General features: G+C 45.0%; 1 protein-coding gene across 1 annotated transcript in view; it reads right to left on the bottom strand.

Annotated features, from left to right (window-relative positions):
• ARHGAP22 (Rho GTPase activating protein 22) overlaps positions 1-15,562 on the bottom strand; it is a 45,085-nt gene extending 29,523 nt beyond the window's left edge. The window contains exons 1-3 of the mRNA XM_081005508.1: positions 15,267-15,562; positions 9,254-9,453; positions 874-961 (exon numbers count right to left, since the gene is read on the bottom strand). Of these exons, the coding sequence (XP_080861634.1) occupies positions 874-961; positions 9,254-9,453; positions 15,267-15,300 (322 nt within the window). The 5' untranslated portion in view covers positions 15,301-15,562. The remainder of the gene's footprint in view (positions 1-873; positions 962-9,253; positions 9,454-15,266) is intronic.
• Between the last annotated feature and the right edge of the window lie 322 nt (positions 15,563-15,884).

Below are 15,884 nucleotides of genomic sequence, written 5' to 3'. Positions count from 1 at the left end.
CAGGCGTTTGTCCACAGACAGCTTTCTGGATCCTGTGGCCAGCAGGACTAAACTGCTTCTGGTGTAATGGGACACTGTGACAGAAACCAGAGTGCACAGAAACACCGTTTAGATTCCCTCACAATGGTACCTATTTATCTCTCGAACTGCTAGGTTGGCAGGGGCTGGGACAGAGCAACGGGAGCTCACCCCTGTCACGGGATTCGAACCGCTGACCTTCTGATCAGCAATCCCAAGAGGCTCAGTGGTTTAGACCACAGCGCCACCCGCGTCCCTCTAAAGCATCTCATACCCTCTTAACATTTCTCAGATGAGAAGAGGGGCATTTCTCCCTCCCTCGCAACTGACCTTCCTTAGAGGTAAAGGGACCCCTGACCATTAGGTCCAGTTGTGACCGACTCTGGGATTGCGGCGCTCATCTTGCTTTACTGGCTGAGGGAGCCGGTGTACAGCTTCTGGGTCATGTGGCCATCATGACTAAGCCGCTTCTGGCGAAGCAGAGCAGCGCACGGAAACGCCGTTTACCTTCCCGCTGGAGTGGTACCTATTTATCTACTTGCACTTTGAGGTGCTTTCGAACTGCTAGGTTGGCAGGACCTGGGACCGAGCAATGGGAGCTCACCCTGCCACGGGGATTCAACCTGCCAACCTTCTGATTGTCAAGCCCTAGGCTCTGTGGTTTAACCCACAGCGCCGCCCATGTCCTTGACCTTCCTTAGCCCCCCCTTTTTTTGTCCCCTCGACCCCTGCAGAGCATTTCCTATCAGAATTAAAAATTAAAATGCCCCACCATGGAGTTACACCACTTCCCTGCTCCACTCATCAAATCAGAACCGTACGATCAAGACAAAGGAGACCGAAACGCAGGCCTACCTGCAGAAATTTCAAAGAGGTACTTCCCTGGCTCCTCAGGATTGGGGGGCACTTCATTTACCTGATTGCCTTGCAAAGGGACGAACCCCTGAAATTGGCAGAAAAAAGAGAAAAAAGTCAGGGAACAGAAGGGAAGTGGACATTTGAAATGTAAATGTGGAAGGTAAACAGCAAGCATAGGCAAACTCCGGCCCTCCAGATATTTTGAGACTACAATTCCCATCATCCCTGACCACTGGTCCTGTTAGCTAGGGATGATGGGAATTGTAGTTCCAAAACATCTGGAGTTTGCCTATGCCTGGTAAACAGCATACAGAAAGAGGGTCATTCAGCTCCCCATATATCCAAAAGCTGCCCTCCAAGTGTCCCTATTTTCCAGGGACTGGTCCCATATTTACAGAAGCCATCCCAGTTTCTGATTTGATCCTGGAATATCCTGCTTTCCCTTAGGATGTCCCTATTTCCATCAGAGAAATGTTGGAGGGCATGGAGTTATGCAACCCCCGAGCCAAGGAGATAACTAACTAAATGAAGGCAGCTAAGGCAGAAAAGTTTTTAAAGAAAATGTTTAATGTTTTATTATGTTTTTATACATGTTGGAAGCCACCCAGAGTGGCTGGGGGAACCCAGTAAGATGGGTGGGATATAAGCAATATAATAATAATAATAAGAAGAAGAAGAAGAAGAAGAAGAAGAAGACGAAGACATCCCTATTTTCATTGGTCTCTAAATCCAGCTTCCAGCTCCAGTGGCGTAGCGTGGGTTGTCAGCACCCGGGGCAAGGCAAGTAATTTGCGCCCCCTAACCCGTGGATTTTAGCACTCGAGCCAGGTAGGGGCAGAAAGCTGCGAGTGCGAGCGCGCCCCCCCCCCCAGATGTTGCGCCCGGTGCGGCCGGCCCCCCCTGCACCCCCCACGCTACGCCACTGTCCAGCTCACTCCTTAAACCACAATCCCTCCCTCACAGCTAACCAGCACTACACCTGTTTCACAGTGAGCTGGCCATACAGGTAGAGATTTCACCCTGCATAGTCAGGTCACTGTCTTTCATCCTTGAGTGCTGAAACTGGGCTGTGTCCACAACCAGGCTGTGAAAGTGTACAAGGGTCACGGTTTCTGCATTAGGGCTGGGCGATATTTGGTTTTTCAACATTGTGATGTATCTTGTGATATACCCATATATCACGGTGCCTGAAATAAGAATGGAGATATGTAGAGGCTGTCGGGATCTCCACTACGACCGATCTGATAAAGCTCATCTTCCGACGTAATTGATCACCTGAGCCTCTGATAAGGCTCCAAGGTATGTTCCCTCATTCAGCAGAGAATCCAAAGCAGCACGCAGAAGGATGAGATAGTATGAGCTACATAACTAAAGAGCTTTATTATCTTCTACGCAGACAGCAATGACCACTCCCCGCATAAAACGGGGGGTGCCCTTTGCGTGGACGCGCGCAGCCCCTGGATCTGGAGCGGCTCCATCAGCATAGGCTTGGCTTTGCCTTCCCTCAGGTGGGATACCTGGAGGTCTCTGCCTACCTCAGTCAGTTGTCCAATCCCGCCTGGGGGAAGCGTTGCCAAGGAGACCAGTCCAGGTAGGGGAGGGACAACCTGCCCACACAATAGAGGGAGGATCTTACCTGGGAATCCTCACTTGGCTCCAGAGCTTCTCCCACCCTACCCACCCGCAGTTAATGTTTTGTTTTGCAGGTTAATCTTTCTTCACAGGTTTGCAGGTTAACTTTTCTTCACAGGTATGTGGGCGCTGCTACGTCAAGGTCGCTGTTAAAGGGCTGGAAAGGAATTCCCCTGCATTGGCAGGTTTCGCCTTTCCCGTAGCAAAACGTCACAACTTTGGCGGTATCAGGCCTTGGGCGGAATCCTTTAGTCCATCTTACTCTTTGCAGCGGCGATACCAGGGTTCCCTGTTAAAGGGGTTTCTGAAGGGAGGCTTTGACCGTACGCCGAAAGGTCGTCATTGCTCTCCCCTGCGGCGGCGGTGTAACGGGGGCGGCTATCTCTGCTTGAACATATGTTCTCCAGAGCCGGCCCATCCCCCCCCACACTGGACAACCCTGATGCTCCCTAGGTCCCCGGCTGGAGACTGGGGAGGGATAACGCCCAATGCCTGAGCCAAGGTCTACCCACATTTGAAATTTAATAAAGTTGTGGCCAATTTAATCCCATAGCACGTTGTCTTGAGTCGTTATTCCACATGACGGGGGGGGGGCGCTCGGGATCTGGGGGACTCTGCCTGTCCACGCAAAGAAAAATACAGCCTCTCTCTATGAAAGCAGAGAGCAACTGAACAACAAAGGAACAAAGGAACAGGAAACCAGTAACGCCACATGCGTCTCCTTGTCTCACAGGAGACTTCCAACAGCCTGGAAGGTCTCTGGAATGTAAACAGAGCCTTGTGACTCTAAGCAGCTGGTCAGTGGCAAACAGAAACTAACAGGCATCGGATGGCTTCACGGTTTTCCCTGCATCATGATTTTTGCATGGCACACACATACATCATGATTCGCGATATATTGCCAGGTCAAAAATTATGAAACCGATACGACGATATGGACTTCAAACTGGTTTTAGACTATATATTGATATATTGCCCAGCCCTAGTGCCCATTGATGTCCCTTTGTCCACAACATGTGTGCTGCCAACGTTATGCCTCTGTCGAAGCAATGATTTTTCAACATCAACTTCGTTGGACTGGTCATGTTGTGCCATGGCCTACAGACAGAATCTGTATGGGGCTATACTGAATGGGGCTATACAAGGAGATTATCCTGGTCAATACACATATTGGTCAGGACACAAACTGTCAACGATAGATTATTGCATTGTTTCCCAGGACCTGATCCCTAGGATATCAAAATTTACCATTACAGCAAGAGCTGAAAGTGATCATCTACCTTTATCCCTTGTGTGTGATTTACCCTTTGATCTGCCCAAACCACAACACAGATATCAACCAGATCTAACACCTGGAACAGGCCTCAAGAAAATCAGATGGAACGGACAAGTGAGCGAGCGGATATCTAACTGGTATAAAACTGAGGAGAGCTACCGTCTCTCAAAAGCAATTATGGAAGGGTGCTTAGAAATAGAGGAGAGCGCCCTGAACATGATGACAACATATGAAATGCTTATACAAAAAATTCAAGAGTTTGTTGTAAAACCGAATTCCAAGCCTCCCCACCGTCGGAAAACTTCCAGGGAGTGGTTCGATCATGAGTGTATAACCTCCAAGAAATCATTGATCCACTCCTTCATCTGCCATAAGGATAATCCAACAGAGGACAACAGACAAAAGATGCTTGAAGCCAAAAGAAGTTACAAAAAACTTCTGACACAAAAGAAAAGATACGCTGGCAGGATTTAAATTGAATAAGTCAAAAACCAAGGTTTTAGAGAAAAATTTAACACCGATTGAAAGAGAGAGGTTTCAGAATGAGACAGGTTTAACAGTGGTTAAGAAAGTGAAATATTTGGGGATTAACATGACAGCAAAAAATGGGAACTTATTTAAAGATAATTATGAAAAATGCTGGTCTGAAGTGAAAAAAGATTTAGAAATTTGGTCAAATTTGAAGCTTTCACTGCTTGGCCGTATTGCTGCGATAAAAATGAATGTATTGCCTAGAATGTTGTTTTTGTTCCAAACTTTGCAGATTGTGGACAAAATGGATTGTTTCAAGAGGTGGCAGAAAGATATTTCTAAATTCGTCTGGCAGGGCAAGAAGCCTAGAATAAAATTTAAAATACTAACAGATGCAAAGGAAAGAGGTGGATTTGCCCTGCCAGACCTTAAACTTTATTATGAATCAGCAGCTTTTTGCTGGTTGAAAGAATGGCTACTTCTTGAAAACACTGACATTTTGGACTTGGAAGGTTTCAATAATGTATTTGGATGGCATGCATATTTATGGTATGATAAGGTCAAAGCACATAAAGCATTTAGAAACCACATTGTCAGGAAAGCGCTATTTAATGTTTGGTTAAGATATAAGGATTTGTTAGAAAACAAAACCCCAAGGTGGCTGTCACCAATGGAAGCGAAAGCCTTGAAAAAGGTCAATATGGAGGTCAAATGGCCAAAATATTGGGAAATTTTGGAACAAGATGGAGATAGACTGAAATTGCAGAGTTTTGAAAAACTGAAAAACAAAGTGCGAGACTGGCTTCATTATTATCAGATAATGGAGGCATTTAAATTGGACAGGAAAATTGGCTTCCAGGTGGAAAGATCCAAATTAGAAACAGAATTGTTAGAACCCAAAACTAAGAATTTGTCAAGAATGTATAACTTGCTGCTGAAATGGAATGCTCAGGATGAAACGGTAAAATCGGCTATGATTAAATGGGCACAGGACGTTGGACATAACATTATGTTTGCTGACTGGGAACAGTTATGGACCACAGGTATGAAATTTACGGCATGTAATGCCTTAAGAGAGAATATTATGAAAATGATATACAGGTGGTACATAACCCCAGTCAAGCTTGCGAAAATCTATCACTTGCCCGATAACAAATGTTGGAAATGTAAAGAAACTGAAGGTACATTTTTTCACCTTTGGTGGACGTGCCCAAGGATTAAGGCTTTCTGGGAAATGATATATAATGAATTAAAAAAGGTATTTAAGTATACCTTCCCTAAGAAACCAGAGGCCTTTCTCCTGGGCATAGTCGGCCAAATGGTGTTAAAAAAGGATAGAACTTTCTTTATGTATGCAACAACAGTAGCAAGAATACTCATCGCAAAGTATTGGAAGACACAAGAACGCTGGAGGAATGGCAGATGAAACTCATGGACTATATGGAATTGGCGGAAATGACTGGTAGAATCCGTGACCAGGGAGAAGAGTCGATGGAGGAAGATTGGAAGAAATTCAAAGACTATCTTCAGAAACACTGCAAAATTAAGGAATGTTAGAGTGATGTTGGACTGAAAATAAGTGGTTTCCAGCTGTACAGGTTAAAGTTAATGATAGACTAAGATTAAAGATTAAGATTAAAGATGTTTAAAGAAATGGAAATTTCATATTAAGAGGGAAAATTTTAACGGTATATGATATTAAGACCAAGGATTAGGTTTAAAGAAGTTGAAGTTATATATTTTAGTATTTTATCAAACTAAAGATCGGGATTAAAAAAGTGGAAAAGAAACTGCTGGACAAATAATTTGGATTGGAATACAAAAGAGGGAGGTATGAGGAAGTCCAGAAAATAAGTAACTTAAAAATGGAAATGGAAAAGAGATATTGCTTTTAATTGTTATGTTTTTTGTTTCTTTTATTGTTGAATTTTGTGTTGTTTTTTGTGTGTGTTGCTGGTATATGTATTGTGTATGTTTTTTTTTTCTCTTTCTTTGTTGTTTAAAACCTTAATAAAAATTATTTTAAAAAAAACACAAAAGAAAAGATACGCAATGAAGCTATTATGGCAGCAACTGATAGAGGCCTCCAAATCAAGTAACCCATCATTATTCTGGAGAATCGTAGCTGTACAGCCGGATAGGGGCCTATCACAACTATCCTGCTGCATATCAATGAAAGCCTGGGAAACGCACTTCCATAATCTTTACGAGGAATCTAGCGATGAGTCCTATGCATTAGACATACCGGATGATCAGATACAGCCATGGCCAGCAGTCTCACTAACAGAGACCCATCTGCTGATTGACCAACTAAAGAACGGGAAAGCCCCCGGAATTGACTGTATACCAGCAGAACTATTTAAAACCAATGCGAACTGGTGGGCCCCCTTGCTAGCCTCTCTGTTCACATATATAGATAGAACTGCACAGATCCCATACGACTGGGGGACTTCCATCATTATTCCCATTTACAAAAAAGGCTCGAGGGACGATCCCTCCAACTATAGACCTATAAGCCTCCTGAATATAATAAGTAAATTATACGCTAAACATCTCAGCGAGAAACTGTGCGAATGGATAGAAAGAGCGAAGATTCTTGATGATGCACAGGCAGGATTTAGACAAGGGAGATCCACAATGGATCACTGCCTGATCTTACAGCACCTAGCTGAGAAATACACGTCGCATCACAATCACCACCTATTCGCAGCATTTGTAGATTTTAAAGCAGCCTTTGACTCCATCCCAAGAACTCGACTCTGGGACAAACTCAACAAATCATCCATAGACCGACGTCTGCTGCTACTAATATACAAACTGTACAATAACACACGACTTCGCATAAGATGCAGCCAAGAAGGCCAACTCTCTAATTTCATTAGAACAACAAAGGGAGTTAAACAAGGATGCATTTTGGCCCCCTTTTTGTTCAACATCTATATAAACTCCCTAATAGACCACCTACAAGGAGCGGATACACACGCCCCAAAATTAGCAGACAAAAAACTGCCTATCCTACTCTATGCAGACGACGTGGTTATATTGTCCCAGACTCAGATGGGCCTCAAAAGAGCTCTTAACAGCTTATCCCAATATTGTAGAGAAGAGAAACTAGCAGTGAACTACCAAAAAACAAAAATCATGGTTTTCTCTAACAAAAGGAAAATATACAGATGGAATTTAGACAATCAGGAGATTGAACAAGTGACATGCTTTAAATATCTAGGAGTGATATTCCAAGCATCAAGGAAGAAGACTGCCCACATAAACTACAGCTCCTTTACAGCACAAAAAAGTACAACAGCAATCCTAAGATTCCATCGTACAACGGGAGGAAATTTCATTCCTGCTACAATTAAACTATTCGTTGCAAAACCAACAGCACAAATTCTATACGGCGCACCACTCGTCTCCCTCTCTAATCTAGACCCATATGAGAAGATACAATCAGGTTTCCTTAGATCACTCCTGCAAACACCTAAATGCGTCCCAAACGCCGCCTTACGACTGGAAACGGGCTTATACAGCATTAAAGCCAAAGTATGGATAAGAACTTTATGCACTTGGCTAAGACTTAACAACTCGCCGGTTGGACTACTTTCTCTGATGCCTCTTGACAAATTCCAATCTAGCTGGTTGAAGGGCATTCTCAGAAAACTGGCCACATATGGTCTCTCCCCAGAGTATTTATTAAATTTAGAAAGGGGAAGGGCCAAGAACATAATCAAAGAAAGACTCAGGGACATTGAAACCCAAAATGACTTTAACCAACTTCCGATAACCTATAAACTTCTATACAATTCCCAAAGGCCCCATCTAGCAAACTATCTCAAAGTTCTAGACAACGCTAAACACCAATGGGCATTTTCCAGGGCCCGATTTAACGCTCTCCCTTCAGCTCTTCTAGAGGGAAGATACAATAAAATACCGATCGAACAAAGATTATGCCCCTGTAACAGCAATGAAATCGAAACCATTGGGCATGTCATCTTATACTGCCCATTATATCGAGACTCAAGAAAAGAGCTGATCGAACCGATTCTGAGGAAAATACCTCGTAGTACAGACGACACCTATATCAGACACCTCCTAGCTGACAAAGAGCCCGAAATTAACAGGTCCGTGGCAAAGTACTGTTACATTGCAACAAGAATAAGACGAGCAATGATGTCTACAAAGGAGTTCAAACTGTAAACATCGAAGGAACGATAATAAACAGTAGCGACTCCTGAATCGAATTTTAAAAACTTAAAACTCGAAACCTGGTCATAAATATAAGCACCAATTCTGTGAATTGGCCATATTTTTACTGTTACTTGTAGCACAATACTACTCTTAATGTCATATTTTATAAATTGCTTCCTGGTCATTGACCGTATTAAAGATATTTGATTTTTGGTCATGTTGTGCGGATGCCTGATGATCGTCTTCCAAAGCAACTACTCTATTCTGAACTCAGAAATGGAAAGCATAATGCCGGTGGTCAGTAAAAGAGGTTTAAAGACTTTCTCAAGGCAAATCTAAAAAAAAAACCAGTAGCATAAACACCGACAACTGGGAAACACTGGACTGCAAGTGCTCCAATTGGAGAACAGCCTTTACCAAAGGTGTTATGGGCTTTGATAGATGCTCGAACTCAGGACAAAAGGGAGAAACGTGCTAGGAAGAAGGCACGCTTGGCAAATCCACACTGTGATCAACTCCCACCCAGAAACCTATGTCCCCACTGTGGAAGGATGTGTGGATCCAGAATTGGCCTCCACAGTCACTTATGGACTCACTGCTAAAATCCTGTTTTGGAAGACAATCTTACTCGGCTACGAGTGATCGCCAAAGAAGCCTTTGGACAGAGCAGACACAGCCAGATGTGCAAGAGAATATCCTTTATGTAGACAGTTAAAGCAGCGCACAGACACACAACCACAGGCAGGAGACCCACCAACGGCTTCAACAGATTGCTGGCTACTTTTTCTCACTTCCAGCCCAGAGGCACCTTACCTGTGGCTTGACCTCATCCTCATTCTTATAGTACAGGAGCTGGTCGCCACGAAGGACAAACCAGCGCTGCTGCCAGTTCTTCATGATGCTTCTCTGCTTCTTCAGCCAGCCACGTTTCAGCGCCGGCTCTTGTCGGCAGGGGGAGGAAGGCCGGCAGGGCAGCCCAGGGGGGTCCCCCATCACCAGGCTCTTGGAGCGGTCTAAGTAAAAGAGAGGGGGGGGGAATCCACTTTTTTCTTTTTAAAAAAATCTTTCACAAAGGAAGACAAAGGCAGAATATTTATCTGTATCTACAAGAGTGTGCTCCAAACACTTTAACATCAGCAGTCTTGCAAAAAATAATAAAAAATAAATAAAAAATGATGGGACACCCACCTTATCTGACAGGCAGGGTCCCCCCACACCTACCCCAAGCCTCCTGGATTCCTCATTGCTATATAACCCCTCCTTTTTTTGACAGACATTTTTTAAAAAAATTGGATTAATTTTCTTTTCTATGATTATTGTTGGTACTAAAGGGTTAAGAGGTAACAAGTCGCTCTAATCACTGAGCAGCTGGAAGTCATTAAGCATCCAGGAATGTGAGTTAGTTTGTATAAATAGTCAGTTCACCCGTGTGTCCTCTCTCCCCCCCCCCTTGACCTGACTCGCAGACTCAGTTTGTGGCCATGGGCGTGTTTGCTAGTATGAGTTAAGTTTAGAGTAAAGTTTTCTTTATGCCGGAGATAAAAGCATGTGTGCTTTATCGCCAGGGTTTTTTCTTTTGTAAATAAAGTTTTTTTTTCTGAGTTCCAAAGTGCTTGCTCCAGGATTCTTCATTGAAAGGTACTGACTCTCCTGCCTTCTTCAACCGCTGCACGAAATTCTCTGCTGAGATAAGACTTATGGCGTTGGAAGCGCACTGGACGTTTACTTAACATTAAACTAATTAAAGTTTAATGGACAATTATGATTATATTTTGACAAAGTAATAATCAAAATAAATAAGAATACAGTGGACACACAGGTTGCGAACGTGATCCGTGCGGGAGGCACGTCCACAACCCGCAGCATCCGCAACCTGCAGCGGTGCATCTGTGCACGCACCAGTTGGGATTCAGTGCTTCTGCGCATGCGCAACAGTGATTTAGTGCTTCTGCGCATGCGCGACTGCCAAAACCCGGAAGTAACCCGTTTCGGTACTTCCGGGTTTCGGCGGTCCGTAACCTGAAAAAACGCAACCTGAAGCGTCTGTAACCCGAGGTATGACTGTAAAAATGTGCACCCCACAACCGAGACCATTCCATTGTAACTCTCCAATCTCCCAACATTTCAACACCTCTTGCGATGGTTGGACCCCTTTCCGTTTTAACAGTACAAATGCTACAAACACCTTCCATATCTCCTCAAAATCATTTCTCCTGTGTATTCCCTTAATGGCACATGTTAACTTATCGTTAATAGCTATACCCCACATCTCTTTATACCATTCTTCCATTTTATATTCTGCTTGCCCCTTCCACTTCCTAGCTATCATAATTCGCGCAGCTGTCAATAAATTTGTGAGCAGGTCCTTCACAGCCTGCGAACCTTCCACCCCATCGCAAATTGGTAATAATGCTACCTCTGGACTTTTGGTCAGCTTGAACACAGTGATTTATGTTAATACCCTTCGCCAGAAAAAAAATGTACATATTTACACCCCCACCACATGTGAATATACTGTATATACTCGAGTATAAGCCGACCCGAATATAAGCCGAGGCACCTACTGTATTTTTCATTCCATAAGATGCACTTTTCCCTCCTAAAAAGTAAGGGGAAATGTGTGTGCATCTTATGGAGCAAATGTAGGGGGGAGGCAGGCGGGAAAAGCCCCCAAGAGCCACACACAAGCTTGGCGCTGCTCTTGAGGGCTTTTCCCCAGGAGGGAGAAGGGACTGACTGGCCGCATCAGTCCCTTCTCCCTCCTTGTAGAAAAGCCCGCAAGAGCCAGACACACACTCCATGCTGCTCGTGAAAGGGAGCGCTGAGCTGAGCCTGGGATGCATACAGGCTTTGCTCAGCGCTCCCTTTAAATATTTTTTTTTCTTGAATTCCCCCTCTAAAAACTAGGTGCGCCTTATGGTCAGGTTCGCCTTATGGAGCGAAAAATACGGTAATTTTACCACAAAAAGCTGGGAAAACGTATTGACTCAAGTATAAGCTGGTTCACCACACCACAATCCTCCTGGTGGGCCAGGGTGCGTGTGTGTGTGCACGCATGCGCACACGGCAGAGGGGGCTTCTCTCTCCCCTCCAGCCCCTCTGTCCCCCTGCCTACCTAGGCTGCTGCCGAGAGGCAGAGGCTGGTGGTGGCAGCGGTGGAGGAAGAACAAGCAGCCCAAAAGGGCTGCTCGTTCCTCCGCCACCACCGCCGACAGCAGCAAAGGCAGAGGAAGAGGAAGGAGCAGCAGCCCAAAAGGACCCTCACTCAAATATAAGCCGAGGGGGGCTTTTATACGCATAAAGAATGTGCTGAAAAAGTAGGCTTATACTTGAGTATATACGGCAATTCCCAATGGTTTGCATAGTGACTTCCGGCAAAGCCTGCTGGTGGGAAGGTGTTAAGTTGTGGGTGAACATATCAGACGACACAGCGATTCTTCAAACAGCTCTTGTTTATTCACAGGCCAGAACAGAACTGAACTGAAGGGTTCAGCCAGCCTGCTTATATAGAGCTCCAATAGAACGCAACAGTAACAACTTTCTGTAACTATCCAATCACTGAACGTCAGTTTCAATCCCTTATTTGCATATGTGGACCTGAACTATCTAAAGTATCCCCCTGCTGGCCCAGGGTGAGAACTTCAGTACAGAAGGGAACACCATATTGCAGGGATACCTTGGGGCAAGAGGGTCCCAGACCATGAGGTGAGGTGAAGCAGCTGCCCTGGGCACCAGAAACCCCCAAGGCAGTGCCCCCAAAGGCACCCCACCTTCCCTGCCACTGGTGGGGGTGGGGGTGGCAGCACTCCCAGGTAGGAGGAGATTTGCCCCCGTCCCAGCACAATAACTGAAGCATTTGAAGGCAGCCAAAGATCATGGAAGCTCTCATACTTCCACAACCCCAGGCTGTTTTTGACAGCCCTGCATGACCCCGTGGGCCTTTTTCTGACCACAAAAGGATGTTGTTTGAAGTTGGGGGTTGTTGAAGCCTTGAAGGCCCCGTGATTTCAGCCTGCAAATGCTTCCTGTGGCCAGACCATTCAGGTCCAAGGCCGTTCTCATTCAGGGAAGGAATGTTCAACAGCAGCCGTCTTGTGGAAACATAAATAATTCTTACCACATGCATTGGGGAAGCTGGATGTTATTATATCAGCTTTCCCCACAAAGTTCAAGGCATTAAAGTTCTCTGGCTAGCAGGGGCTGTTAAGTGTGGTGTTACGAGGGTGTAAGAAGCAGAAAAGAGATACAAGAACAGACAGTTTTTCTTCCTAGGCTTCTGTGCAGAGTAGAGGGAAATGGAAGAGATGCCACTCACAGCTTCTAAGTCTCCTGCTGCAGCTTTTGGTTTTTTTTTAAAGAAGTCAGGGGTTGAATATGCACATGACTTCATGCCACATCTAGTTCAGACCTGACTGAGATATTAAATGTGTACACACTCTGCAATATTTGGGGCTAGCGATGATGCACCCATAAAAGTCCCAGAGAATAAGTAGCCCAGCCAACCAGGTGGGTTGTTCTTCTGAGAAGAACTCAATATTGGGCCAATTGGCCTTGACTCGCAGGGCTCAGCAAACATTTTCAGCAGGAGGCCGGTCTACTGTCCCTCAGACCTTGTGGGGGGCCGGACTATATGGGGGGGGGGATGAACAAATTCCTATGCCCCACAAATAACCCAGAGATGCGTTTTAAATAAAAGCACACATTCTACTCATGTCAAAACACCAGGCAGGCCCCACAAATAACCCAGAGATGCATTTTAAATAAAAGGGCACATTCTACTCATGTAAAAACATGCTGATTCCCGGACCATCTGTGGGCTGGATTGAGAAGGTGATTGGGCCGGATCCGGCCCCCGGGCCTTAGTTTGCCTACCCATGGTTGAGTGTTTTAAATACAGTGGTACCTCGGGTTAATAATTTAATTCATTCTGCAGGTCCGTTCTTAACCTGAAACTGTTCTTAACCTGAGGTTTAGCTAATGAGGCCTCCTGCCGCCGCCACCACAACGCGATTTCTGTTTTCATCCTGAGGTAAAGTTCTTAACCTGAGATACTATTTCTGGGTTAGCGGCGTCTGTAACCTGTAGCGTCTGTAACCTGAAGCGTCTGTAACCCAAGGTACCACTGTACTGAAAATGACACAGTGACAACGCCATAGAACACCCTAATAATAATAATAATAATAATAATAATAATAATTTATTTGTACCCCGCCCATCTGGCTGGGTTTCCCCAGCCACTCTGGGCGGCTTCCACAGAGACCAAAAATACACTAAAATTTCACACATTAAAAACTTCCCTGAACAGGGCTGCCTTCAGATGTCTTCTGAATGTCAGATAGTTGTTTATCGCTTTGACATCTGATGGGAGGGCGTTCCACAGGGCGGGCGCCACTACCAAGAAGGCCCTCCGCCTGTTTCCCTGTAACTTCTCTTCTCACAATGAGGGAACCGCCAGAAGGCTCTTGGCGCTGGACCTCAGCGTCCGGGCAGAACGAGGAAAACCATCCACATCTGTCAAGCTATGATAGTATCAGCAGCACGTTTCTAAATTAAAAGTGAACTGAAGTTTATGTTGAGGGGTAGACTATAAGTTTACAGAATGACTAAATAGCCCAAGCCAAGGTATGAAGGCATGTGGGGAGGTTACCCTCCATTTCTTTCTGCACAGATTGACTTTCCATTGCTCAGGCTATGGAAAACTGCCTGTGCTACCTTATTTTGACAGGTGAAAAGAGGCACAGTGGGGATTAATGCTGGCCTGAAAATGGCACAAATAACTCAGGCACGAACTGCAGAATCAATGCCGAGTGCAGAACTGCATCAGCAACAGTCCAAGGCTGCAGAATGTATCCCCCTGGCAATATCTTTCGCTAATGGAGCCTCTAAATTTGCCTGTTTCATCAAGATGTGGAGAGCTAAGAGCTCTGTGGTAACAAGCCGACCGAATTCCTGTACTCACGTAGCTGTCAAATCTAGGTTTCTGTTCTGTCAAGGGCTTCTTCCAGAGCAGGCAGGCTTTATTTCCTGTGTTTTGTTTAAATAGATCACAATGAATGTTTCATAAGGGATATAGCAGGTCTGTGTGTCCAAATGTTGACGAACTACAATTCCCATCATCCCTGGCCATTGGCCACGCTGGGATATTGAGATGCGAGGGTCCATGCCTTGGTCCTGATCTAAGTTTCCTCTCCCCTCACAGCTCTTTGAGAAAAATCAAAAGACATTGGGAGCCCAGACCACTATGTGCAGATTTGTGGCGCTTGTTCGCCGCCAATTTTTCAGAATGCCCCTTACAAGGGACACAATCCATTCATTTCTACAAACATTTTTGCAACATGTCCACCCATACTTTAAATGGTATTACGTTGAAAAGAGAACACAGTACATATCACTAGGGAACTTTACAGGCACAACTCAGCAGATAAAAGTTACAATGCAGCAAGGCAAACCCCACTTGCTCCCAGTTCCGGAATATAAGCCTTGCACTTGAAAATGGACAAGATCCTCTTCTGCTGTGCAACACACACACACACACACACACACACACACACACACACACACAGAGTTTCCTTCTCTAAAGCATCAGCAAAACAAGATACATCTCTACCTCGGATGAATACATCCCTACCTGCCTCTCAGAACTCAAGAAACAATTTTGGAGCAGCGAGATAATTATGCCGTGGCCGCATTGATAGCGTTCAATACCACAATTTGTATTGGCGATACGAGGAGCCCGAAAAGTTTCCTGTTTTGATCTCACGACACTTGAAAGCAAGGTTGTTATGGTCTAGCTTTGGAGATAATGTTAGATCCGAGCCCTACTCACCTCTCCTGGCTTGCTTTATCTTGGGACTCAACATAGCCCTCCTGATTGCAAGTACAATTTGCTCCTCGTCTTCATCATCCTGCCCTCCTCTTCCCCCTCTTACTGGTACTCAGATGAATCCCCTCATCGCAGCATCTCTTGTCCTGTTTGTCTGCAGCAAGCTCTTGCCTGCACCAGCCTCTTCTCTGCTGCCTTGCATTTAGCTAAATAAACCATCGTGCATTATTTATCCACCAGGCCAGAATTAATTCCCATCCAGAACCAGCCATTAAGTGCCTTGGTAATTAGTGCCAATAAATCACGCGGAGCACAGATACAAAAGGCTTGGCCTCCTCTGGCTCTGTCCTTCGTCTAATTGGCTGGGCAAGGACTTGAATGCTCCAGCCCCACCTTCTTCCTTGCTTCTACCAAACACACAGTCTATAATTTGGCAAGCATCAGAAACAAATTTCTCCCAGCTTGGAAAAAGATTGTGCAGCAAGACAGTGTAGACCTAGGTAAGCTGTGCATGGAGGCAGAAATAAGCAGTTATTACAATAATGATCATATACTGTACTTATGGCGTGGGACTGTTTGTTGAAGTAAGGGTAGCAAAATCACGGCTAAGAAGCTCAAATC

This window comes from Podarcis pityusensis (genome assembly GCF_964106645.2).
Source record: "Podarcis pityusensis genome assembly, chromosome: 5".
Taxonomy (NCBI): domain Eukaryota; kingdom Metazoa; phylum Chordata; class Lepidosauria; order Squamata; family Lacertidae; genus Podarcis; species Podarcis pityusensis.
The sequence above is the reverse complement of the archived record's forward strand: the minus strand, read 5'-3'. Positions and strand labels throughout refer to the sequence as shown.